This window comes from Leopardus geoffroyi, chromosome X (genome assembly GCF_018350155.1).
Source record: "Leopardus geoffroyi isolate Oge1 chromosome X, O.geoffroyi_Oge1_pat1.0, whole genome shotgun sequence".
NCBI lineage: Eukaryota > Metazoa > Chordata > Mammalia > Carnivora > Felidae > Leopardus > Leopardus geoffroyi.
Window position 1 is genome coordinate 16,304,702 of NC_059343.1, and position 26,759 is coordinate 16,331,460.

Below are 26,759 nucleotides of genomic sequence, written 5' to 3' on the forward strand. Positions count from 1 at the left end.
GGGCACTCTTAAGTAAAGTTGGCTTTTTAAAAAGACTGAGTTTCTATACTTTTTCAAGTTAACAAAATTCCAATTATTCTTAGATTTCTAAAGTATTTTAAGTCATAAATATGCATGGATTTTTATTAAATTTGCAAAAACCCAACTATATTTCAATACCTGACTCTCCAGGGGATCAGCAATGGGACTTTACTCAGATTTTGTCCCCACTTTTTGATCTGCCGTTATCAAGTTGTGAATCAGACAAAGCCTGGATTGGAACAGAAGTGACCAGTTTTTAAAAAGTGAGCAGGTGGGGGGTGGGGGGAAGTGAGCAAGTTCACCAGAGGATATCTGTTTCACCCAAGTGTCTGCAGAGTACAAAATAAGGTCCAACCTGTTGAATGTGATTTTGGCAATTTGAGGTGATTCTGGATGACTGATCTACCTTTTGAAAACATCTTCTGCACAGGTTAACAAACTCACACAAAATGCAACCCCATTGTTAGTCTGAACGTCTTAAACAGCCAAAAACGCAAAAATAAAATACAAAGTATACATTATTCTCATATCACAGTTGGTTTTCAGAAAAGAATCTTCATGAATGGAACTTTAAATAGTTTAGAGAAAGTCATAGGGGCGCCTGGGTGGCTCAGGTGGTTAAGCCTTCGACTTCACTCAGGTCATGATCTCACAGTTTGTGGCTTCGAGCCCCATGTCAGGCTCAGTGCTGACAGCTCAGAGCCTGGAGCTTGCTTCAAACTCTGTGTCTCCCTCTCTCTTTGCCCCTCCCCCACTCATGCACTCACTCACTCTCAAAAAATAAACACATAAAAAATTTTAAAAATTGAATTTCCTTAAAAAAAAAAAGTCATAAACAGGGGCGCTTGGGGGGCTCAGTGGGTTAAGCATCCTGCTCTTGATTTCCTCTCAGGTCATGACCTCATGGTTCATGAGACAGAGCCCCCAAGTTCAGCTCTGCAAAGACAATGTGGAATCTGCTTGGATTTCTTTCTGCCCCTCCGCCGCTCACATTCTCTACTCTCTCAAAAGAAACATGTAAACTTAAAAACAAAAAAAAAGTCATAAACCGTTCAAAAAGAAGCAATTGCATACTATTGAAAGTTATTTCATATTTTATTTTCTAATTGCATTAGTTTGCGTCCAATTGTTTTTACATAATTCCAAATGACCGGAAAGTAAACCTTTTAATCAGTCAGTACTAATTAGCTGTCATGAATCTACATAGTAAAAGAACTCATTAGACTTAAGAATAAAATATGACCAGAGCTATCAATACCTATAAACTTTCAATGAAGAAATATAGAGTACTTGGTATTTTGCAAAAACATCTTTAAGCCATTTAGAGACTTCCTATCTGTTAGCCTTATGCTGAATTAAATGATGGTAACAATTATTTTAAATATTGTATTGACATGAATATATATATATATCCACATATATATATATATATTCTACAAGTTTGTTTTTTTTTTTTTTTTTTTTATAGTAACCAAAGGCTGCAAGTGAAAGAAATGACAAATAGAAAACATAAAGACGTGCATGTTCAATTTTATACGGTCCTGGATACCAAGTGAAAAGCGGCAGACACTGCTCTAGGTGCATTACACATATGGACACATAATCAACCCTTCCACCAATTCTGCCGGTACTCTTCTTATCATCCCAATCTTACAGGTGAGGAGCCTGAAACTCCTACAAGTGAGAGAAGGTGCCCATGGTCACTTGCAGGTAAAGGAAAACGTGAAGGGTGGGGGAAAAGGCCTCCTGACCCCAAGGCCCAAGCTCTTCACTCTCCATCACACTGCCTAAATACCTGGCAGCTGGGAGGAAGAGAGGACCCAGTCCAATACTCTCCAAATTCCTTGGTTCTCTCTGTACCTAAGAAGCTTGTGTCTTAATGCATCTGTAGTGAGACTTAAGATTTTGTCCTTTTCTGAGTAGGAAGAAATAAGGATAAAAAAAAAAAAAAAAAAAATGACAGTTTAAGGTAAATCAACAACACAACATGGTGTGTAAAAGTTCATGGGAGTCCGAACAGTATAAATGAAACTTCTTCTTGCTAAGCAGGATAAAGATCTAAGCATTTCCTACCAACACAAATCTTTTTAATCATTATGACAGGTAAACATAAAGAACTCACTTTCATTCTGATACTTTAACTGTAAAGTTATAGTTAATATTGTATATTTTAAAATCTGTAAACAACAGAAATAAAGTATAAATCCACCTAGGTATTTTTATTTCAAACATGCTTTTACCTATTTGATTACTCAGTTGCTCTGAAGTCAATACTGACAGCAGTTTCTATCTACTAAAGATGTTATTCACCATCCTATAATTTAATATTTACACAAGATACATGAGATTAAGTTAAACTACAAGTCACAAGTTTTGTAACCAACTATATTCACAGCCATGATTATTCTGTAGATGTGGTGAGTAAACCAATGGCCAATCCTTAATAAAATACAAGAGTTTTCATCATGCATAGTTCACAGGCACCTTAAAAGGTGGCCTCTTAAGTGGCTGGATGTTCAAAAAAGATTCAACAGTCAAGCAATTAAATCCTGGCAAATCTTTTTTCACACAAATGCTTGGTTTGGTTATTGAGCCATTTTAGTAATACAACTTATTTGTGCTCTAACTGGAAGTAGAATAAACACTGCATGAAAAATGCAAGCCCATAAAATTCGTTAGTAATACCTAATACCCTCTTAGCAGGAAGAATCATTATTCTTGGATTTCAAACATTTTATTTTCTTTTAGGGTATACCCTATAGCATTGTGTTATGGAATCAAGGAGTATAACCAAAAAACACAAAACACAAACCAAAAACCAACCAAAAAAAAAAAACTCAACAACATACATACAGATGCTAAAAAACTAAGGACCACTCCCATTCCTCATTTGAAATAAATCAGTAAATCTATACAAATATCACATTAAAGACAAGTTAGTAAAACACTTCTGCCAAGCAGTGTTGCATATGACCTACAACTTTACCAACCACTTAATAATCATTAGGGTATGAGATTTTCCAGGATGCAATGGCACTAGATTGAGCTGTTAATACCTAGGCAAGGAAAAAAAAAATCACTAAAAAAACACATGAATGGGGGCCATAGTTGTAATTCAAGAAACTTGAGACAAATCATATTTGCTAGAGGAGGTAAGCAGAAAAAATGTGAGTTGTACCATCCCTACCATGAACTACCACAGAGGCAGAGTTACTACATTCTTGGTAAAATAACACAGAAGGATCTATATATACCACAAATTTAGCAAAACACTTTTTTGTACAGAGGCCTAAATATCTTTGGAAGTTTAGGTTTTGATGAAGACAATCACTAAGTCAATTCTTCAAGGCTAGTTTCTTTAAGTATTAAAAACCAGCCCGTGGTCTCAGATGCATTCCATCTGGGTAAGTGTTCAGAACTCCAAAGAATAAGAAACATGAATCGCAACTATCCACTCATTTCTATTCTTTGATTTAATGTTTTCTAGTACCTCAGATTTTGATTCCAGTGCTTGCACACTTAGGAATAAGCATGAGATTGGAGAAGATACGCTTATTTTTTTGAAGCCACATGAAGGTTTCTCTCCCTTGGTAGAACTTTTCATCATTGAAAACATCTCTGGAGATCAGGAGAATAAACGTTTCACAGCCTAAATGATGGATCTCTTCTTGTGAAGTTGCAGAAGATTTCAATGTAGCTAACCAATAAATAGCCCAGCCCTTAATTTCATCTTAGTCAAGTTGAGAACAAAAAAACTAAATAAGAGAAAATCCAAATTCCCAGTAATATACAAGCAAAACAAATCTTTACACACAATAAAATACATCCTAAACACAAAGTAAGGGTATAATATACTCTGCAGCATGACATTGTCTTTATTGTATTTCTCAGCTGTAGCTCTTCCATTCAGAAATGAGAAACCATCTTTTCAATAAATTGTTATTCGCTCCCTTTTTTGTTTTTTTTTTTTTACCAGCTTAGGGATGGTTTGAAAAAAGCTTAATTATACAGTTGTTAGGAAATTAAATTTTCATTTATACATACTTTAAGTGTTTACAAAGCACTCAAAATTGCAGCTTATGTATATGACTTCTGAAATAAAATGACACTTTTAACAATAGTTTTGTTCTTTAAAAATTTTCTACATACATGCACATGATCAAAACAATCTTTTCTTGTTTGGGAAATTTCCTAAGCATAGTAAGAAAAAAAATGGACAACTATAGCAATATTTCAATGTTAAGATGACTAGGTGCCACCTACTGTTTGATTCCTGTAACTACTAACCTTACAAATTAAAAACTGCTATTAAAACCCAGGTCCTAAAACCTGCATTTTGTAAATGCTTTTTTGTTGATATGTTTATAGTGGCAAAATAAGGTTATGAAAGAACATAAGTGATATCAAAATTAGTACAAAAATAGCCACATGCTACTTAAATATGAAAAACTGACCTAATCATTTTTTAATTCAAATGCAGATTTCTGCCTCTTTTAAATTGTATCAAAATCTCAAGGGAACATCTAAGTAACTGGAATATACAGAAAGTCAATGTACGGTCAACAGCCTAGTCAAAGTTAGGGCTTAATCATAATCCATAATGAATGTACGGTACATGGTTTATTTGGAACATTCATTTACTAACTGGAAGTGGTCAAAGTAGGAAAGGCAGTAATGCATTTTTCTCCTCTTTTTAAAAAATAGTAGATGTGGTCTTTTACCTATAAGCTCCAATACATCAAAAGAACAAAGGGGGCTTAACATTTCATGTAAGAGAATTCGGCATTACTGGTTTTTCAAGAAATACCTTAGAAACAAATCAGTCTGCCTTAACAAATTGCACTCATGCTAATAAATTTTAATCTTCTTTAACAGGTCACAGGCAAAATCCAAATTGTTGGAACAATCCTCAGAGAAATTGGAATGTAAAATGTTGAATTCAATTTAGATCTGGAAGGGAAAAGAACATCAGATCAAATGAAAGAATTCTTATATTCCAGAAGTCTACCACATAAGGGAGCCCTGCAGCCCCTAAGGATATCTTTGAAGAGGAAATTCTCTACACCAGGTTTTTCTCAATTATAGTTTGCTGCCAGTAAATCTTTACAACTTCCTTCAGAATGTTATGCTACACAAGATGTTTTTAAAAAATTTTTTTTTAATGTGTATTTATTTTTGATAGAGACAGAGTGTGAGCAGAGTAAGGACAGAGAGAGAGACAGAATGTGAAGCAGGCTCCAGGTTCTGAGCTGTCAGCACCGAGACCGACGTGGGGCTCGAACCCACAAACTGCGAGATCATGACCTGAGTTAAGTCGGATGCTTAACCAACTGAGCCACCCAGGCACCCTGTATACAAAATATTTTTAATAATATTCTTAATAAAGTTTAGTGTCTCTCTTTTGTGCTGGTGATGAGAGATTTTTTTTATTCTGGGGGGGAGCAGATATGCAGGAGTACTATTTCTTTCTTTTAATGTTTATTTATTTTTGAGAGACAGCGTGAGCGGGGAAGGGGCAGAGAGAGAGAGAGGGAAACACAGAATCCGAAGCAGGCTCCAGGCTCTGAGCTGTCAGTGCAGAGCCTGATGCGGGCTTGAACCTACAAACCATGGGATCATGACCTGAGATGAAGTCAGGAGCTTAACTGACTCAGCCACCCAGGCACCCCTAGGAATGTTATTTCTTTTTTTTTTTTTTATTTTTTTTTTTCAACGTTTATTTTTGGAACAGAGAGAGACAGAGCATGAACGGAGGAGGGGCAGAGAGAGAGGGAGACACAGAATCGGAAACAGGCTCCAGGCTCTGAGCCATCAGCCCAGAGCCCGACGCGGGGCTCGAACTCACGGACTGCGAGATCGTGACCTGGCTGAAGTCGGACGCTTAACCGACTGCGCCACCGAGGCGCCCCTAGGAATGTTATTTCTTTAAGAAAGGTACGAGTGTGACAGTCAGCAAATTCTCTCAATCTGGTTATAGGAAAGAAGGCTAGCATACCTATATACCATCTGGAGAAATGTCTTGGAAAAATAGGGTTCTCAGGTGATAAAAAAGGCAACCCTTGCTTTTGCAAATGGTTCAGGGAAACTCCAATTCCTTTAGTATCCACTGTCTTTAGCATCTCTTTCCCTGCCGGACTACAGAGTACAGTTCCAAGGAATCACTGGCAGATTCAGAAATTTTTTTCTTAGAAAGTCTTAACCTTGTTTACTAGATCCTCATCCTAACACCTCTGTATATGTGGTTTCATATTCAAATGTGTTCTCTGCTTAGGTTAATTTCCAAAAACGCCTTCTACCCCAGCTCTAAAAATGTTTATATCACCCCTTAATTTACAACACAATTCCATGTCAGGTTCTTGTATATAATCATTAAATAATAATATCAATAAATCAATAATAATCATTAAATAATAAATAATATAATAATTAAATCTACTATCAAAGTATCATTAACAATTTAGTCACTAGAATTCTCTGGCTCAGGATCTCCAAAGGGAAGAACATTGAAAAAAAGTATGATGTATTTGTATAAAAATTCATAAACGCATATACACATTGAAGATATGTACTCAAATTTTAATTCACCATGAGCATTCGTAATGGTCTGAAGACGCATCAAAATATAAGATAGATTGATGGACAAATAAAGATAAGAGATATGGGATAAATCAACTATAGGAAAATGTTAATTACAGAATCTTGCTAGTGGGTACCACTTGTGATGCCTAACTCAGACTTCCCCAAGACCAGCCTTTGTAGTTCTGAAAGGCTCTGGTAATTCTGTTGCAGTCTTAGTCAGCAACTAACTTTTACTGTTAGCAAAACAGTACATTCTCCTCAAATACACCAACTCCAAACCAAGAGTTTGCCAACAGTGCATATCCAACGGATAAAATAGTGTACTGACAAATGGTCTCAATTTTAACAAGACTTTTAATATATGTTGTAATTCCAATGCTTCATATCAAGCTGTTCAAACAAGATTCTTCTTTTAACGTACTAGTATTTCAATTGAGTAGGCACGTTTCTTTGAGAAGATCTTGTATTTCTTTCAACTGTCTCCTAAACTTCATAATAGCTATCTCTTTTAACACTCAAACAAGTTATGACTGCAATGCCTAGCATTCAGGTTGCCAAAGAAGATATTGATCTTTACTGGAAGAAATGGTGAAAAAGATTATAAGAATCCTCAAAGTATAAACAGTTTGACTAACTGTCTGATAAATAATGAGCATTTTAATTCATGGACAAATCTTGAAATATATCCTAAGTATTCAACATTCTTAGATTAAACAAAGATAGGACAAAGAGCTGGTTTCTCTGTAGATAATTCAGAAACAAAAGTTGAAAAATGTAAGGTGCATCTACTTACATCATCAATGTCTTCATCATCGTCTCCAATGTCATCGAACTGAATTTCGTCATCATCTCCAGGACCAAATGTATCCGTTTCATTGATTTTAGCTAAAGAAACAATAACAAATGCACTCATATAACCAAGATGATATTAAAATGAGTAACTGTCCACTAAAAGAAGTGGTCTGTTGGGGCGCCTAGGTGGCTCAGTCAGTTGAGCGTCCAACTTCGGCTCAGGTCATGATCTCACAGCTTGTGGGTTCGAGTCCCACATCGGGCTCTGTGCTGACAGCTCAGAGCCTGGAGCGTGCTTTGGATTCTGTGTCTCCCTCTCTCTCTCTGCCCCTCCCCCGCTCATGCTCTGTCTCTCTCTCCCAAAAATAAATAAACACTAAAAAAAATTAAAAAAAAAAAAAAAAAAGGAAAAAGAAGTGGTCTGTTGAATTATGAAAAGAGACTCTTAGGAGTCAAACTTAAATTTTAAGTTTTGTTATAAGAAAGATCCTCCTAACTTCTACCTAACAGCCCTACTATATAGAATTTTATACAACAAAATCTCAAGGTCACTGCTAAGCCAAGATGGAAAGTATGAGTTCTGATTTTGTTTGCAGAGATTTTTTTTTTAAGTCAGCTTTATGCCCAGTGTGGAGCCCAATGCAGGGCTCGAACTCACGCCTGTGAGACCAAGACCTAAGCCAAGATTAAGAGTTGGACACTCAGCCAACTGAGCCACCTAGGCACCTCTAACAAAGGTATTTTTAATTCAGGGGGCACCTGTGTGGCGCAGTCAGTTAAGCATCCGGCTCTTGATTTCAGCTTAAGTCATACTGTCACAGTTTATGAGATCGAGCCCACAGAGGGCTCCATGCTGACAGTGTGGAGCCTGCTTGGGTTTCTCTCTTCCCCTCCCCTGCTTGCTCATCCACTCTCTCAAAAATAAGCCAATGTTAAAAAAAAAAAATCCAATTCAGGGGCACTTGGGTGGCTCAGTCAGTAAGCGTCTGACTCAATTTCAGCTCAGCTCTTGATCTCATGGTTTGTGAACTCAAGTCCCATGTCAGATTCTCTCTCTCCTCCTCTCTGCCCCTCCTCTGCTTTCTTTCTCAAAATAAATGTTAAAATTTCTTTTCTAATTTAATACTTGACAAATGTATTAGTTTCAAGTGCACAACATAGTTGATTTGACAATTATATACACTATGGTATGCTCACCACGACAAGTATAGTTATGTTCTGTCACCAAAGTTATTACATAATTGACTATATTCCCTATGCTACTTTTCATCTTACTTTAGAACTAGAAGTTTGTACTTCTTAATCCTCTTCACCTATTTCACCTATTCCCCCAACCCCCCCAGCAACCACTAGTTTGTTCTCTATATTTAGGAGTCTGTTTCCCTTGTTTGTTCATTTAATTTTCACATTCCAACGCTGCACAAAAGTTCCTTTTTCTCCCCACCTTCACCAACACTTGTTATTTCGTCTTTTTGATACTAGCCACCCTGACTGGTATGAGGGGATATCTCACTGTGGTTTTGATTTGCATTTCCCTGATGATAAGTGATGCTGAGCATCCTTTCATGTTTATTGGCCATTTGTACGTCTCCTGTGTAAAGTGTTTATTCAGAAAAAAAAAAGTTATTGAAGAAATAAAGTGTTTATTCAGTTCCTCTGCCCATTTTTAATGGATTATTTGGGGGGTGTTTGGGGTGTTAAATGGTAGAAGTTCTTTACGTATTTTGGATATTAACCCTTTATCAGACGTATCATTTGCAAGTATCTTCTCCCATTCAATAGGTTGTCTCTTTGTTTTGTTGGTTTCCATTGCCGTGCAAAGCTTTTTAGTTTGATGTAGTCCCGACTATTTATTTTACAAAGGTATTTTTAGTAAGGCAGGCTTCAGTCACACAAATTCTAAAGCCATTACAACTTACAACTATGCTTCAAAAAAAAGGTCAGAGCACAGGCTAACAATTTACCACTCACCAAACAGATTCACCAATCAGAAAATTTAGTCAAATCATAATTACCCCTAAGCAAGAAAATGAACCAGGACGTGCTAGTCCTATTCCCAGACATACTAGATTGAAAATGTCAAGTATAGAATTTCAGCAGAATTTTCATGCTTAAGTAAAATCATATTGTTTTTCTAATAATCTCCAACAGAGATAAAACAAACACAAAAAACAACACACAACGAAACAAAAACACCAAGTGAAAAATGTAACCTTACAGTATAGTATGTAAAGTACACTGCCCCTTTGGTGGGGTTATGAGGGACTTATTTTTGTTCAAGTTTCCCACATGAGAATGCATAACTTTTTATTGGTGACAATGTTGGTTTTAAAAAATCCAATGGAATCCTATGACACCTAGGATAAGAACTGAAAACTGACTTTGTAAAAATCAACAACAGTAGCTAATTACAATCACTCCTTCGTATTTAAAGTAGATGAATACTAACAATCTCTTGAGAAGGTTATTGTGAAATAAATACTGTAACAGTATTATTCTTTGGATTGGTATTATGCAAACGTTCAGAGTTTATAAAGTCTACACCAGGAGTGTAGTTATTAGGGATATAAGTTACTTTTTTCCTTAATGTATCCAGTATTATGAAGTATAAGCATGCATACTTAAATCATGCAAGCACTGAAGTAATATGCAAAATCCACAAAATTCTAACAAAATTTCTTCACCTAGTAACACCAAATACTAACACCATATGACAGGTTAATAAAACAACTCAGACATTACCATGCTCTGGAAGCTCGCCATACGCCTTTAGACTTCTAGCTTCATCTGCATTGTATTTTAAGATTACATCAGCTTTATTATCCTGAAAGAGACAAGTAACTTTTAGAACTGATTATGCCAAAATATTATTTCATAAATTACTTTCAAACTGGAGAAAAAATTAAATCTCACATCTTTATAAACTTTTTTCACATTTCAGTTTCCTCCTCCCCAGTGTACTTGTTGTGAAGAGCACAGGATCATGTATGGAATTGCTGAATGACTATATTATTAATTATACTGGAATTAAAATTTTAATTATTAAAACAAAAATATAAAATAATACTTTTCTCCTACCCTCTAAAAAACATGCAGAACTGTACCAACCCAATCTTTTTACAGGATGATTAAACAGGCTAATTAAAAAACTGAGACTGTTGTAATGACCTAAGGAAATTAATATACCTTTCCTTGAATCAATGGTTCTTAGAATATGAACTGAATAGAATCTCCAGTGGAGCTTTTACATCTCCAGAAAACAGATTAGTAGATGTGGAATGAAGCTCAAGAATTTGTATTTTCTAAAGCTCTTCAAGTGTTTCTGATGCAAATATATCAACACCTGCGGGGGACAAGCTTAGGAATCCCCTGGGCTTACACCAATGGGTTAATAAGGCATAAAGAAATACAAAGTCAATAAAATGCTCACACCCGAGTTTGGGTAAACCAGATTGGCACTCCAAGAATAGGGGGGATGCAAAGGTCCACAAAACAGGGAGGGGGTGCTGAGCCCCGCAAAATAGAAAGAGGCAAAGGCCTGAAATAGAAACGGTGCAAAGGTGCCCAATACATAGGAATAACAAGATATTTAGGGTGAAAGCACCCCAAATTTAGTACTATAGCAGAAAACTGCTTTCATAGGAGAATAGGGCCAGGTTAGGTAAATTGGTGAATTGAACTGTGGACAGCTGCACCTCAGGCAAAGCAGCCCAGAGCTGAGACGGTTAACAAAAAGAAAAGGTGTCTTGTTAACCCTGAGGTTATTCCCCTTCCGTCTCATCCCCTAGGCCAGCAAAGATAAACAGGTGCGTAGGCACCTCCTGTCTGCTGTTAACAACCATCTACCCATCTGCCCCGTGCCTGGATTTTGTTTTGTATTGACCCCAAACCCCAAACATTGTATATCTTCAAAATCCCCTTTCCTCCTCACGTCAAGTTAATGTTCCTAGTTTCTTTGTCTCCTTGTACATGCCCATCACGTTTGCAAGCCTTATGATCTAAATAAATATGGGGCAAGGTCCCTTATTCGGGGCTCTTGTCTTTTTCGCGGACATTAGCCATCTCTTGTTTTAAACCTGCGTCTGCTCTTTTGCTAGTCTAAAAGAGAACTTTAGACCTAGAGTCTAGGACAAACACCTACTGCCTTAGAATGTTCACACTTTCCCATTTGAAAAGAATCTTAGTTAAGGAAAAAGTGTTCAAGTTTATTATTTCAACTTCTAAAAGTTCTTTGAACCTAAAAGTAGGTCCAAATGGCTACAAAAATGATCAGTGATGCAAGGGCAGTGTGATTCAAACCAGCACTTCTTCAGCTGTGTATAGAAGCTCAGAGGGAAATTGTTAAAAGGCATATTCTGATTTAGGAGGACTGGGGTGGGGTCCAAAACCCTGCATTTCTAACAAGTTCCCAAAAGCCACTGATGCTACTGGTTCCCCGACCACCCTTTTAAGTGGCAGGGGCAGACAGGTGGCTTGTGGGAGATTAAGAATCAGAAAAGTTGGTCTTGACTGTCATTTTATAGTCAGAATGTTACATCTTTCTGAACCTTGGTTTCCTCATCTGTCAAAGAGAGAATTATTCTTCCTACTTCTGGGGTTATTTTAAAATCAAAAGAAAATTGGGGCGCCTGGGTGGCGCAGTCGGTTGAGCATCCGACTTCAGCCAGGTCACGATCTCGCGGTCCGTGAGTTCGAGCCCCGCATCAGGCTCTGGGCTGATGGCTCATGATGGCTCAGAGCCTGGAGACTGTTTCCGATTCTGTGTCTCCCTCTCTCTCTCTCTGACCCTCCCCCGTTCATGCTCTGTCTCTCTCTGTCCCAAAAATAAATAAACGTTGAAAAAAAAAAATTAAAAAAAAAATCAAAAGAAAATGGACATTAAAATGGTATTAACTGGGGTGCTTGGGTGGCTCAGTTGGATAAGTGTCTCTTGATTTCGGCTCAGGTTGAGATCTCACAGTTTGTGGGATCGAGCCCCGTATTAGGTTCTGTGCTAATAGCGCACAGCCTACTTGGGATTCTCTTTCTGCCCCTTCCCTGCTAGCATGCACATGTGCTCTCTCGCTCTCAAAACAAATAAACATTAAAAAATTTTTTTTAAATATGTAAAAAAAATAAAATGGTATTAATTAAAGCAGGATTTTCCAACCTCAGCACTATTGATATTTTAGGCTGGATAATTCTTTGTTGTAGGGGCTGTTCTGTGCAATGGAGGATGTTTAGCATCACCCCTGGTCTCTATCTACTATATGCCAAGAGTACTGTCTCCCTCCCCTCGGCCAGCAAGTTGTAACAAGAAATGTCTCCAGGCAGTGCCAAATGTTCCCCAGAGGAAACAAATTCACTCACGGTTGAGAACCACTGATTTATAATAAAGATTTTAATTCTTTATTCTGGAATATATATTTTAAAAAATTAAAGTACGATCAAGGTTATAAGAATAGAAACATCACTCACAACATGATTAAATACATGGTGATGAGTTCTAACAGGTGGAAACCAAATGGATTCCACAGACCCACAATGAGCAGTCTCCAGGTTGAGATCATGAAGGGCAACTATCATTTTCTCTCCTAAGTGCTCATCCAAATTTAGAGCACACACTTCTATCATGGTTTGTACTGTAATTACTTGTGTGCCTTATTCTCTTCACTACCAAGCCATAAGTATTTTTGGGGATGGGAGTTTGACTCATTCAGCTATATACACTACAGCAGCAGTTTCCATATTTTGATTTCAGTATGTATGCATTAAAAAAAAAAGAAAGAAAGAAAAGAAAAACTGGCATGTGAGGCCCACCCTAAGATTACATTTTTACTTTAACAAATAAGAACACGAACAACACCACAACTATATAACATCATTCATTCCAATAAAGGGAACTTTTTAAATATCAAAAAGGGAAAAAGGACCATTTATAGCTTGATGGAAAATTCACACTGCCTATTATTTTTTCCACAGTGAAAATGTGGACTCCAGAGACCGACCATTTGGGAACCATGATGACTAGTGTACTAGGCACAATATTGAAAACATAACTAGCCCTTAAGAAATGTTTGTCAGCACAACAGTCAAGAGCATGAAGAGGTGGAACTGGGCAAAAACAGTCATGACTTAAGTTCTAAGAATTAATGGCTCATAAATACAATCAAGTGAATGATGAAAAAAATTATTATTATTTTTTACCTGGTAGTCTCGGAGACCAACCAATATAATGTCTGAGGTATTTATCCAAACCTAAGAAAGAAAAGTCACTGTATGTTACATTTAAAAATATAGAATCAAAGCAACACTCGGTCAGTATTTCCGTAAAATACTATTCACCCAACTGTGGGTGAAGTACCTAGATTCAGAATTAGGAAAAAAAAAAAAATCCAAAAAACTTTATTAAGCAGGTGAACATGTTTCAAATCTGTAATTTGGAATGTTAAAACACACACACACACACACACACACACACACGCACGCACGCACGCACGCACAGAATGATCTTATTTAACTAAATGAGTTCATTAATTCCAGAAGAATGATTAGAAATTTAGTAATTTAGGGGCGCCTGGGTGGCGCAGTCGGTTGGGCGTCCGACTTCAGCCAGGTCACGATCTCGCGGTCCGTGAGTTCGAGCCCCGCGTCGGGCTCTGGGCTGATGGCTCAGAGCCTGGAGCCGGTTTCCGATTCTGTGTCTCCCTCTCTCTCTGCCCCTCCCCCGTTCATGCTCTGTCTCTCTCTGTCCCAAAAATAAATAAACGTTGAAAAAAAAGAAATTTAGTAATTTGTAATAGTGAATTACTCCAGGTGGTTAGTTATCTATCCATTATATGTGAGAATATAAAGTTAGAAATGTGCTTTTTTCTCCCTCCTCCCTTCCTTTCACCAGCCCACATACACAAAGCTGGCAAACCTCCTTAAAATAACCCATAAAATCAGAGTCAGAGGGACTTTTACCCAACTTGACTAATAAATTGGCCTTAACACCCACTATGATGGGAAATTAATCATTACTTTCCAAGGAAGCCCATCTAGCATCACAATTCCAGAAATTTAGTATCACCATAACACTTAATGTAATTCATATTGAAATTTTCTTAACATGTTTTACAAGGATTTCCCCCACCCTCAAATTAGAATCCATACACGGGCCACCTACCCCATTTAACCATTAGGTCTCTTTAATCTCCATTCAACTGGAATAGTTCTCACCCTCAGCCCTCTTGCCGCTGCTGCCCATTTCCCCCAACTTTAAGGTCACTAACCTTGTAGTAAGGGTCTGGACATTTGTTTTACAGTCTCCCTTAATTTGAATTTGTTGATTGATTCTTCATGACTAGGTTCAGGTTAAACATTTTGGGCCTAACAACATAGGTTACATAAATGAGTCTTTAAATGGAATCCGTATAAAGTTATCATCATGGAGTTTGCTGTTTTGATTTATCATAGTATATCACTGTTCTACTGAAATCTGAGTAATTTACAAAAATGAGGTCCTTGACCCATAAAAACTATAGAGCCATGTCCCCCCATTAATCATAATTTTAAAGTAAAACAAATCTCCACACCTACCTTTTTCCTCAATTTCCCTCTGATGTGACATAACCTCTTTACACCATCAAAACACATGGCTTCTAATCGTCCATTTCCCAACATTTTGATTACTTGAGCATATTCTTGGGGGAGAGAAAAGAAAAGTGTATGGGATACTGTTCAACTTTTCATACAACAGCAACTTAAAAATCCACATAAAATGGACGAGAACACAGGGGCACCTGGGTGGCTCAGTCGGTTGAGCGTCCGACTTTGGCTTAGGTCATGATCTCACAGTACGTGGGTTCAAGCCCCGTGTTGGGCACCGTGCTAACAGAGCCTGGAGCCTGCTTTGGATTCTGGGTCTCCCTCCCTCTCTGCCCCTCCCCTGCTCCCGTTCTGTCTCTCTCTCAAAAATAAATAAAACATTAAAAAATTAAAAAAAAATTGACTAGAACACATAGGTATATTGGTTAGGAATAAATGTGTAGTAAAATAAATACAAGGGAGTGATAAACCAACCCAATGGCAGAACCAGAATCTAGATTCCATAATGCCATTTCTATGGTAAACTGTCTTTACTATCAGAAATGCTTTAATTATCTACTGACTTTGAGTAAGTAGAATGAATCTGGTCTTCTAAACTGTATGCTTTACTTTTTAAAGTTTTATTTATTTAAGTAATCTCTACATCCCACATGGGCCTCAAACTCATGACCAAAATCAAGAGTCACAGGTTCTTTGGACTGAGCCAGCCAGGCACCCCTTAACTGTATGCTTTACTTTTGGAGATCAAGGTGGCGTGTCCCAAAATGTACATCACACCCCATCAAACTCTCACACTGGGATCCTCTCCCAATTTTGGATCTCCTTTCCCTCAAAACCTTCAGAAGCTAATCCCAACATAATTTTTGGTATATGTGACACATAAAAAGTAGCTTTAACGTTAGTAATGTCTTTGTGAAATTAGATTTCATTATTAGGGATTATTCTAAAGTTTTTGTGAAGCCAGAAAGATACTTAGGCAAAATGCCAAACTTTTAATCAAAACCTTCCCAAAAGGAAACCCAGGAAGTCACGCAGTTTTACTGCCACTTGGAAAACTGAGGGGATGATGAGCATTCATTAGCTTGCAAAGGGGCTTTGACTAGGGGGCAAGGGAGGGTATTGCTTCAGAACCTTGAGCTTACTCAAGTTGTGCATAAGACTGACTCCCACAGAGAATATCCACTGATTTGTAAATACGCTGAGACTTAACTTTGAAAGGCTCAACTGTGGGGCTGACACGCTGAAGTGAGTTGCTCAGACTACAATGAACCTAGAGCCTCAACATGGTAGGCCAACTCAAAGGCAGTCTGTCTTTCAAAGTGGGGAAAATGAAAAAGCGATGGTCACAGTAAAATCAACTATTAATGCAGGGAAGAATGAGAAAGGCTAAGAAACTGAAATGTCTTTTAGCCATAATATGTGTTTCATTTTTAGTGGCTTATATATACACAGCCATAAACAAATTCATCAAAGTTCTATAAAAGGATAATCGAATAAAAGTTCTTTGTTAAAATATGCTGGAAATTATTGCAATAACTGGACAACTTCAAAAATAGATTATATACTACGTATATAATGCATTCATGCTAAATTATCTGAGTGTGATAATTCTATTGTGATTATGTAAGAGAATATACTTAAACACAATAAGGTAAAAGTATCATGAAGCCTGCAACTAACTTTAAAATGGTTCAGGAAATACACACACATGAAGGGTTTAAGGGAGTTCATTGCATTAATACTGCAATTTTTCCGAAGCAGCTTTTGAAGTTGCTCAAGGGTTGTGGGGCACCTGGGTGGCTCAGTCGGTTAAACATCTGACTCTTGATTTTGGCTCAGGTAATGATGTCATGGTTTGTGATATTGAGCCCTGCATGGGGCTCTGAACTGACAACACGGAGCCTACTTGGGATTCTCTCTTTTCCCTCTCTTTGCCCCTCCCCTGGCTCGTGCTTTCTCCTCTCTCTCAAAATAAATAAACATTAAAAAAAAAAAAAAGAAAGAAAGAAATTGCTCAAAAATATAGGAAACCAGTGTTACGTATCTTAGTTTGGAAAGGTCAATTGTTTGGTTTTATTGTATTCTGTTTTCTGAAATTATATGCTAATAGTACTGGAGAAATGAGGCCAAGGCCTCTAACTCATCCCTTAAAAATCCACTGTCCAATGAAAATACTATGTAGCACCATTTACTGGGTGGCTCAGTCAGTTAAGTGTCTGACTCTTGATCTCAGGGTTGTGAACTGAAGCTCCGCGTTGGGACTCCATGCTGGGAATGGAGCCTACTTAAGAAAAAAAAATCTACGAAATCATGGAATTGTTAACTATAGCTTTTGAGGCTTAGTTCTTTTTGAACTGTACAATTCTTTATTAGTTATGAATATTCATGCAAAACAATGAAACCTAGAGGTTTATAAAAATGCTACCAATAGGGGCACCTGGGTGGCTCAGTCTGTTGAGTGTCGGACTTCGGCTCAGGTCATGATCTCACAGCTTGTGAGTTCAAGTTCCGCATCAGGCTCTGTGCTGACAGCTCGGAGCCTGGAGCCTCCTTTGGATTCTGTGTCTCCCTCTTTCTCTGCCCCTAACCCACTCGCATTCTGTCTCTGTCTCTCTCAAAAATAAATAAACATTTGGGGCGCCTGGGTGGCGCAGTCGGTTGGGCGTCCGACTTCAGCCAGGTCACGATCTCGCGGTCCGTGAGTTCGAGCCCCGCGTCGGGCTCTGGGCTGATGGCTCGGAGCCTGGAGCCTGTTTCCGATTCTGTGTCTCCTTCTCTCTCTGCCCCTCCCCCGTTCATGCTCTGTCTCTCTCTGTCCCAAAAATAAAATAAAATAAATAAATAAATAAATATTAAAAAAAAATTTTTTTTTTTCAAAATGCCACCAATCAACACACACTGAGCATACCAAGAATTGATTACTAAAAGAAGGGCTCTAGAGAGGTGGGGGGGGGGGGGTGAGAAATGGAGGACAAAGAGGAACACATGATTTTATTGCTCAGGATTACAAAGCTATATCTTTTATGTTTAGAAACTGAAAATTCCCTATTTTAAAAAAGAAAACTATTACTAAAAAAACCCCTCACTTATAGAAACGCTTACCCTGTCCATCTTCTTTAAACACCAGCTCTCTCTTTTCAGATTCATTCTCATTCTTACCTCTGCGTCTATTTTTACCTCCTTTACCTAATGGTTTTAAAGAAAGAAAAAGACATTAATTATTTGCAAAATAGGAAAGAAACTAAATGACTCACAACACGCTTTTAAAAAATCACTTACATTTAAAAATTCACTTAATGTGGTCACACAATCATATTAAATTTACAATCTCCGATCATACTAAACACACACATAGCATTACTCCCCTACCCTTCTTGGAAATTCCTTTTGCGTTATTTCTGTCATAAACTACAAACTGCAAGCAGATATTATATAAAAGTACATAGATCCCTGAGGGCATCTGCATTCAATGACCAAAATTCCTAGATCATAATGACCACTGGTTGAGCACACTGCTCAATGAACCCCTCCCACAGGTGCCCACAAAGGCCAGGGTGGGAGATATTATAATGAGTTACTGATAGATTTCTAAATAAATAAATAAATAAATAGTCCCCCACCCCTTTTACCAGACTTCCCCACGAAAGGTCTGAGTTCAATTAGGATGACTGGAGGTGAGGGGGTCAAGTTACAGCTCCTGGAATGGGATATACTGATTTTGTTGTGGAGGGAGAACAACTCTGGCTACCTTCAGAATTTGAATTCTACCTTATAGCTGTAGCAAAGATTCAATGAGCCAAGTATTTGAAGTTAAAAAAGCAAGTCACTACTGCCTGAACTTGGAAGCAACCAAGATGTCCTTCAGTAGGCAAATGGATAAACTGTGGTACATCTACACAATGGAATGTTTTCAGGGCAGTGAAATTATTACTCTGTATGATAGTGTAATGGTGGACACATGTCACTATACATATGCCAAAACTCACGCAATATACAGCATAAGGAATGAACCTTAATGTTAATGTAATCTCTGGACTTGGCTGGGCTGGTTGGGAGAAATCAAAGGCCAGATCCTACTAATACATATACTGGCTCATGTTAACAACATGCTGGGGGGGAATATGAGAATTCTACTTTCTGTTCATTTCTCTACAAATGTAAAACTGCTCTAAAAACAAAGTCCATTAAAAAACAGGGGCATCTGGGTGGCTCAGTCAGTTGAGCATCAACTCTTGATTTTGGCTCAGGTCATGATACCAGTGATGAGGGAAACAAAGGCAAGAAAAATGTAGTTTAAATTAAATCCCCTTACAGCTTACAGCCCACTCTGATAGATACCAGAGACCTGCAGCATGTAACATTCCACAAGGAGTTTATGGCTGCCTTAATGTCGATAAATGTTTACATGATATGAAACACCCAAAGCAACTGGAGCGCCTGAATGGCTCAGTTGAGCGTCTGATTAGCATCCAACTTCGGCTCAGATCATGATCTCCAGGTTCATAGGTTAAAGCCCCACATAGGGCTCTGTGCAAACAGCTCAGAGACTGAGCTTGCTTCGAATTCTGTGTCTTCCTCTCTCTCTGCCCCTTCCCAAGTCACACTCTGTCTTTCTCTCTCAAAAATAAGCAAACATTAAAAAAAAAAAAAAAAAAAACAACTCAAAACTAAATGCAACCTTATCTTGACAATAGCTAAATCTTCAGGGTTCTATAAGACTCTGCTTTCAGCATACAGAAATTCCTTAGAAACTATCTCTATCCCCCCGCCCATTGCCTCCACAAACTTAAAAGTGTATCATCAGTCGCTCCTCACAATCCCAGCACAGCTCTTTCTGCCCACGGATCCTGTCCCCCGTGTTATAATAAAATCACCTTTTTGCACAAAGACATCTGAAGAATTCTTTCTTAGCCGTTTGCTCATGAACCCCACTTCAAATTTCATCACTAAGGTTGTGGGATCGTGCTGAGCATGAAGCCTGCTTAAGATTCTCTCTTCTCTGCCCCTCTCCCTTGCTTTCAAGCAAGCGCACTCTCTAAAACAGGGATGAAATCAGCAAAATCCAGACAGTGGGGGCAAAGGAAGACAATTTGTTTTCCTCACTAGATACTTTATGGTGGAGAGGGGGGAGAATCAGATAGATGGGGAACTTAAAGATTTTTTAACAGACTTAAAAGACATTATCTACCAATAGCAAGGTGTAGACCAAATCTGGATCCTGATTTGGTGTGGATGGTGCTGGTGCAAGTTTAGTTGTGAATTGTGTCTGGGGCCAGGAGGTAACTACCTAAATGTATATTATACTAGTATACTTTTGTACATACGTATATATTCAAAATTCTTCAAAATGTAAATTTAAAAATGAATACAAGGTGAAGAAGAGTAGAAGGCTACCACTGGTGTAAAAAAAGAAAAATGCATATTCATATTTGCTTGTATATACATAAAATATTTCTGGAAAGGCATATGCAAAAAACTTAACAATGACCGCCTGGGAGAAGAACTGTTTGGCAACAGGACATGTTCTAGAAAGAGACTGCACTTTTCACATTTTGAAATTTGAATTGTGAATGTATTTACTATTCAAAAATTAAAAAAAAAAAAAAATACTTCAACCAAAAGCAGAGGTATATGATCCTTTAGGTGGGAAAACTGGTAAAAGGTTACTGTCCTTATTACAGGTACCAAGAAGCAGGCCTAACCTAGCCATAAAGAAGAGACAAACAGGAACAATATTTCTGAGATGGAAACAAGAGAATTATGACCAGATGTAGAGGGAGGGAAAAGCAAAGGATGAATGGAGCTTTCACAAAAAACTTCTCAGGATCTCAGACTATGTAAAATGAGGGAGTTAGAACAGAAGATGTAAACATCTCCACCTTGCTTCTACCATTTAGAATTCTAGATTCTTCTATCTCCTGATATCCTTAAAAAAAACCCGTAATTCTCCCTCTCCCTTTGTTTTTCATACTTTCAATGATGACAATACCGATCATTTCCCGACTCTCTTTTTTTCTTAGAGGGCCACTTGCACTATTTTTTTTTTTTTTAAAGTTTATATATTTTGAGAGAGAGAGAGAAAGAGACAATCCCAAGCAGGCTCCATGGGGCTCACCTGGGGCTCAAACCCATGAACTGTGAGATCATGACCTGAGCCGAAATCAAGAGTCGGATGCTAAACCAACTGAGCCACCCAGGTGCGCTACCACTTGCACTATTCTGGATCTTTACCAGCCCCCACCCCACATTATGCCTATTCCTCTGGAGCTTCATTAATTCCAAAGTCCCACCATCTGCTAACCCACTTTTAAGGAAATTAAATTTTCTCTTACCTATCACTTCTATGCTAATTTTGTATCTCAGCCCTCTACTTCAACTAAGCATTGGTTTCATATTTACAATGGGTCCAGTGAATGGGCTACTGTCATCTCAAGCTCAAGATTTTATTCAAAACTCATTTTTTCTTTACAAAGCTGGTCCTTAATCAACACTCCCGTTTCTGTTAGTGGTAACATGATCACCTTACGGAACATAAATCTCTCAACCTATAAACAAGCCAGCCTACCTCTCAATACTTCCCTTCCACTATCTTATACTTCAATCCAAGCAGATTTCTCACTGTCCCAGTAACTTACCCTTAAGTTACTATGCCCAAACTATGCCTATAAGACAGGTACTATTTTGTCTTTATTTCACAAGAGATGATAGTCTTCGAAAGGTTAAGTGACTTATCCAAGGCGATATCACATGAAGTGAGATCTGGGATTTGAAGTGAGCAGTATGTCCCCACTTAACTATACTCTTAACCACTATATGATAAAGTCACCCATTTACTTGTCATAATCACCCTATGAAGTAATAACATTTATCCCCAGTTTACCAGGGAGTTCACTGAAGATCAGACAATTAACTCATTTATTATTTCAGGGTGTGTGGGTGAAGAGACTCAAACCTGATCTTTTTGTTCCTGACCCTCATATTAGGGTCTCTCTCCACAGCATTTTGTTCCCATTCCAGAACCTACTAAACCACATTGATGGCCATTTTCAAAAGGTAGGAGAAAGGCTGTAAGTGGTAGTGATACTAAAGAACTCATGGAAAGAACCTGGAAGCAGCAAAAGGTTCATAGTCCAAACAAAATAATGAATGTGCACCTGGCCACTGCAAAGACAGACACATTAACTTCTAGAATCCAGTGCACTTAATGAGTCCTAGGGGCAGTCTCATAATGCTTTGTGCTATTGTCAGGTGGACCTCTATATCCTGACCCACCCAGAGTCCTTAGAGTTCAGTATGTGAGGCATTCTTCAGGGAAACCCAAACTGCTTTCCTAGGAAGAGTAAAGTTATCTCTGGCTTCAAGCCATTAATCATTCAAGCCAGATCTTCAAACTAGAGTGAAAGCTCCTTTAGGGCAAGGATCTTACTGGCTTTGTTTACTGAGTTATTATATACAGAGCTGGGCAATTCTTTGAATGAATCCGTCAAGGGTAGTCTATACATTCCTAAAGGAGGGGCAATTTTAAAATTAAAGGCAGTAACTTCCTCAAAGTGTGGGAGCACCTTATCCCAAATGGTCGTCATGAGTGGACCAAAGGATACCCTTTTTTTCTGAGGTAATAAGCTAAAAGAATCTAGAGGATTCTAGAGGAAATAAGCTGGTAACAATCAGTCCAAAGCAAAACTCATTCAACACACAGTTCATGGCAATTTATATCCTTGTGAAATCACCACCAAGATTATATTCAGAAGACTTCTGGCTCTTCCAATAAAGAAAAACAAACAAACAAAAAAACCCCATGAATTTATTTCTACATTAGTAAACCTCATCTTATAAAATCCAGGGGTCTTGGAAAGCACTGTTCCTCTAAGGTAACAGATTGGTTTTACATGTAATGGAATGATAAACACCAAATTCAGAAAGGTGGTTACCTCCAGAAACAGGAAGACAGGGGAAGAGACAAAGGGTTTTAACTGATCCTGTGTTTTAATTTCTCAAGTTCAGAATAATGGATTCCCAGGTGTTCACTATATTGTTATATTTTTCGTACGCTTCAAATATTATTTATAAAGAATGATCTATTGCTTGCCAATTCATCAAAACTAACCATACCCTGATCACTCCCCTGTTTTACTGCCATGTAATGGAATACAACTTTAAAGGAGGCTAGTGAATTAGATGTGATTTAATGTATAAGTTTAATGCAGAAGTCCTGTTCCCGTAGAACCTATTATTATTCATCTGAGAGTGAAGTCAACAAAAGGAAGGTGACTTAATCCAACAAGTATTTATTGAGCATCTACTAAGTGTCAAGTGCTAGCAATTCAATGTGATTAAGACAGATACCATTACTGTCTATTATAGCTTACAATCTAGTGAGGGAATTGGAAGCCTCCTCACTAGAAATAAAAGGGAGAATAAGATACTTACTGAGGTGATCCAATTACCATCTAAGAGGAAATAAGACATTAGCCAGGTTACCCCAGAAAAATTAACAGTAAAATGCTACAAAAAGGGTCTGCTACATTTTGAGATAACCACACCAAATTTGGCACAGAACTGCAAGCAAGTAGCCCAAGGGACAAAATGAGTAGCCACAGAGACAAAGAGGAAATCAGGTAGAATCCCTGGAGCCGTCTGTGAAGTAGAAAAGAGAACAGAAGTAGGCCTGGGTCCAGGCAAGGGTCTGAAGGATTAACAACCAAAGGAAACTTCCCGTGGGTTGTGTAACACGCTCCTCTCCTGAGGGAAACACAATGATTTCCCTGTTTCTACTGGCACAATTTCCTTGGAGAAATTATAAAGATATTTAAAAAGACAGAAGTCTCCTGAAGTCTAAAAAAGGGGATAAGTTCTTTAAGACTCTTCCGCTTTTAGGTAGATTAGGCCTTCCATTTTGGAAATTCCAAATAAACATCTTCAAGACTGATAGTTTGTGGACGTTTAGCCTCAGAATGGAGAAAACTTAAAGGTCTTTACTCCTAATACAATATATACAAGATCTGAAGCAAAAATAAGAAAACCTGGTTAAATATGAAAGTGTTCCAAAAAAAAAAAAAAAAAGGGAAACGCCATAAAGGGATGGGGAAGAGTAAATCTCTAGACATGAACCCTAAATATGTAAATACGCATTAAGGTTTCATTCACTGTGAAAAAGGGAGAGGGAGTGGTCTCAAAAACACTCAACTATTCATTAAGAAACCCATGCAGGAGTACCTGATCACTAAAGCAGTCATTACTCTTTCAAAGTTAAGAACTGCTTCCAGGGCTTAACTCTCGTTGCCCAGGAAGGCCAAAAGCTCCCATTTGTGAAACCCTGGCCGCCCGGGAGAGGTCTCCCCACGGGTCCATAAAGCGCCGCGGTCAGTCTGGCGCGAATCGGGAGCAAAAGCCCACATTCGCCCGCAGGAGGCCCTACAAAAATGGCGTCGGCTCCACCCCAATGTGACCAAACTGGTACACAAGAGTAACTTCTCAGCTCCTTTCCCAAGCCCCAAACCGCGTGTGGATCGTCCAGCCGCCTGCAGGCAGAGAGGAGTGTAAGGTCACTGCGGCCTGGGCAGTACGGGGCGCCGCGGACAGGACCGGGCCGAGCGGAGTCGTGGTCCCGGGGTCCAAGGCAGCATTACCTTTATTCTTGGGCATGGCGGTGACGGCGGCCTCCCGGCGTTTCCGACTCCTATCCGAGTGGTGGTGGTGGTGGCGGCGGCAGCAGCGACTCTTCCGAGGGGCCCCAAGGGCGACGCGTGGGACCGTGCGGTACCAAACAGGCAAGCGAGGCCGGGTCGCGTGCGCGGGAGAGTCTCGCAACCGACTTCTTCCGAGATCCGCCTGCGCCCACGCTCAGCCGCAGCAAATGGCGTCGCGACTGCTTGCGTCACTTTTCCCCGCCTCCCAACGCCGGCTGGCCCGCCCCCACCTCTCCGGCCCTATAGCGCAGGCGTGGCCGACTGACCCCCATTGTTAGGGCGGAGGGTGACGCGCTTTTGAAGCGTTCGCGGTAGTTCGCAGAAACACGCAGGGGGCGGGGCCATGAGCGGGGAGGAGAAAGAGTCACGGAGGGAGTGGGCGGGGCCCAGGCGTCATAGTAAAGGACGGATTCAGTTAGCGCCCGCTGCTGGCTGACATCAGACCTCCCTGCTGCTTTGTGACAAACCCGTGTCTCTGGGTTTGAGCTGCTGACTCATTAACTAATCTCACAGCTAGTTTTAACTTGGCCCTTTCACCCGCCCGACCAGGTCTGGGGCCTGAGGGGAAGGGCAAGGCTTTCCTGTCATTCCCATTACCCAGGCATAAGATCTGCATGACACTTGTTATTACTATATAAATATCTTTCTTCCCTACCTCACTGTAGGCAGAGACTACATCTGTTGCTTACTATTCCCACCAGTTAGCAGAATGTCTGCCACACACTGGGTGCTCAATATACACAAGAAGGGAGGGAGGGGAGAAGACAAACTCAGTGTTATGGGCTGAAATGTGCCCTCCCAAATTTCATATGTTGAATTCTTAGCCCCTAACACCTCAGAATGTGACTATTTGGAAGTAGGGTCTTTAAAGAGGTAATTAAGTTGAAATGAATTCATTAAGGTGGGCCCGAATGCAATATTGACTGGTGTCTGTATAAGAAAAGGAAATTACGGGCACCTGGGTGGTCTGGCTGTTCATGGGTTCAAGGTCTGAGCTGACACTGGGGAGCCTGCTTGGGATTCTTTCTCTCTCTCTCTCTCTCTCTCTCTCTCAAAATAAATAAATAAACTTAAAAAAAAGAAGAAGAGGAGGAGATTAGGACACAGGCACAGAGGGGAACACCATGTGAACGAGAAGGTCAACAAGCCAAGGAGAGGAGCCTCAGAAGAAACCAAAAATGCAGACCTCTTTATCTCAGACATCTAGCCTCTAACACTGTGAGAAAATAAGTTTTTGCTGTTTAAGGCATATTCAGTTTGTGGTATTTTGTTATAGTAATCCCAGCCAACTAATACAGCTGACTATGCAGGACATATAGCTTCACTATAAAGTAAACTTATTTTAGGGGCACCTGGGTGGCTCAGTCGGTTAAGTATCTGACTCTTGATTCTGGCCCAGGTCATGAGCTTGAGCCCCACATCGGGCTCTGTGTGCTGACTGTGGAAAGCCTGCTTAGGATTCTCTCTCTCTCCTTCTCTCTGGCTGCCCACCCCCCCTCCTGCTTATGTGCGTGTGCTCTCTCAAAATAAATAACTTAAAAAAATAAAGTAAATTTATTTCAAATAAATCACCTTTATTTCAAAAAAATTTCTAACGTTTATTTATTTTTATGAGAGAGGGAGAGAGAGAGAGAGAGAGTGAGAAAGAGAACAAGCAGGGGAGGGGCAGAGAGAGAGGAGACACAGAATCTGAAGCAGGCTCCAGGCACCGAGCTGTCAGCACAGAGCCCAATGAAGGGCTCAAACTCACAACCCATGAGATCATGACCTGAGCCGAAGTCGGATGCCTAACCAACTGAACCACCCAGGCACCCCTAAATAAATCACCTTTCTGCATACATTAGGGTTTCAGCATTATCTCTCTAGGGAAATGGACATACCTCAGTGACAGAGAAATGAAGTCTAATTGTTGAAAACGGTGGTTCTATACCGGGGACATTTGACAATGTCTGAAGTATTTCTAGTTTTCACAACTGGGGAATGCTGCTGCTGCTGGCACCTAGTGGACAGAGGCCAGGAATGCTAGTAAACGTCCTGCAGTGCACAGTACAGGCCCCCCACCCCCAAACACAGCATAGCCCAAAATACTAATAGAGCTGAGGATGAGAA

General features: G+C 39.2%; 1 protein-coding gene across 2 annotated transcripts; it reads right to left on the reverse strand.

Moving 5' to 3' along the window:
* Positions 1-1,097: 1,097 nt before the first annotated feature.
* Positions 1,098-24,852, reverse strand: EIF1AX (eukaryotic translation initiation factor 1A X-linked). 2 transcript variants are annotated; one of them, XM_045473278.1, is made up of 7 exons: positions 24,591-24,852; positions 18,064-18,147; positions 14,953-15,056; positions 13,579-13,629; positions 10,135-10,216; positions 7,394-7,485; positions 1,098-4,971 (listed from the first exon to the last, which is right to left on the reverse strand). In XM_045473278.1, exons 1-7 carry the CDS (start codon positions 24,604-24,606, stop codon positions 4,966-4,968), a joined length of 435 nt encoding a protein of 144 aa, XP_045329234.1. In that variant the 5' UTR covers positions 24,607-24,852; the 3' UTR covers positions 1,098-4,965. The 2 variants fall into 2 exon arrangements, with proteins under 2 accessions (XP_045329234.1, XP_045329235.1); XM_045473279.1 differs by lacking the exon at positions 18,064-18,147 and having other exon boundaries at positions 24,591-24,833.
* Between the last annotated feature and the right edge of the window lie 1,907 nt (positions 24,853-26,759).

What these genes read in the sequence shown, in the direction of transcription:
- EIF1AX (XM_045473278.1), bottom strand. An exon ending in GTTTAAAGAAGATGGACAGG is followed by an intron (nt 15,057 to 18,063) that starts GTAAGCGTTTCT and finishes CTCTCCCCCAAG; the next exon opens with AATATGCTCAAGTAATCAAA. An exon ending in TGGCGAGCTTCCAGAGCATG is followed by an intron (nt 7,486 to 10,134) that starts GTAATGTCTGAG and finishes TTGTTTCTTTAG; the next exon opens with CTAAAATCAATGAAACGGAT.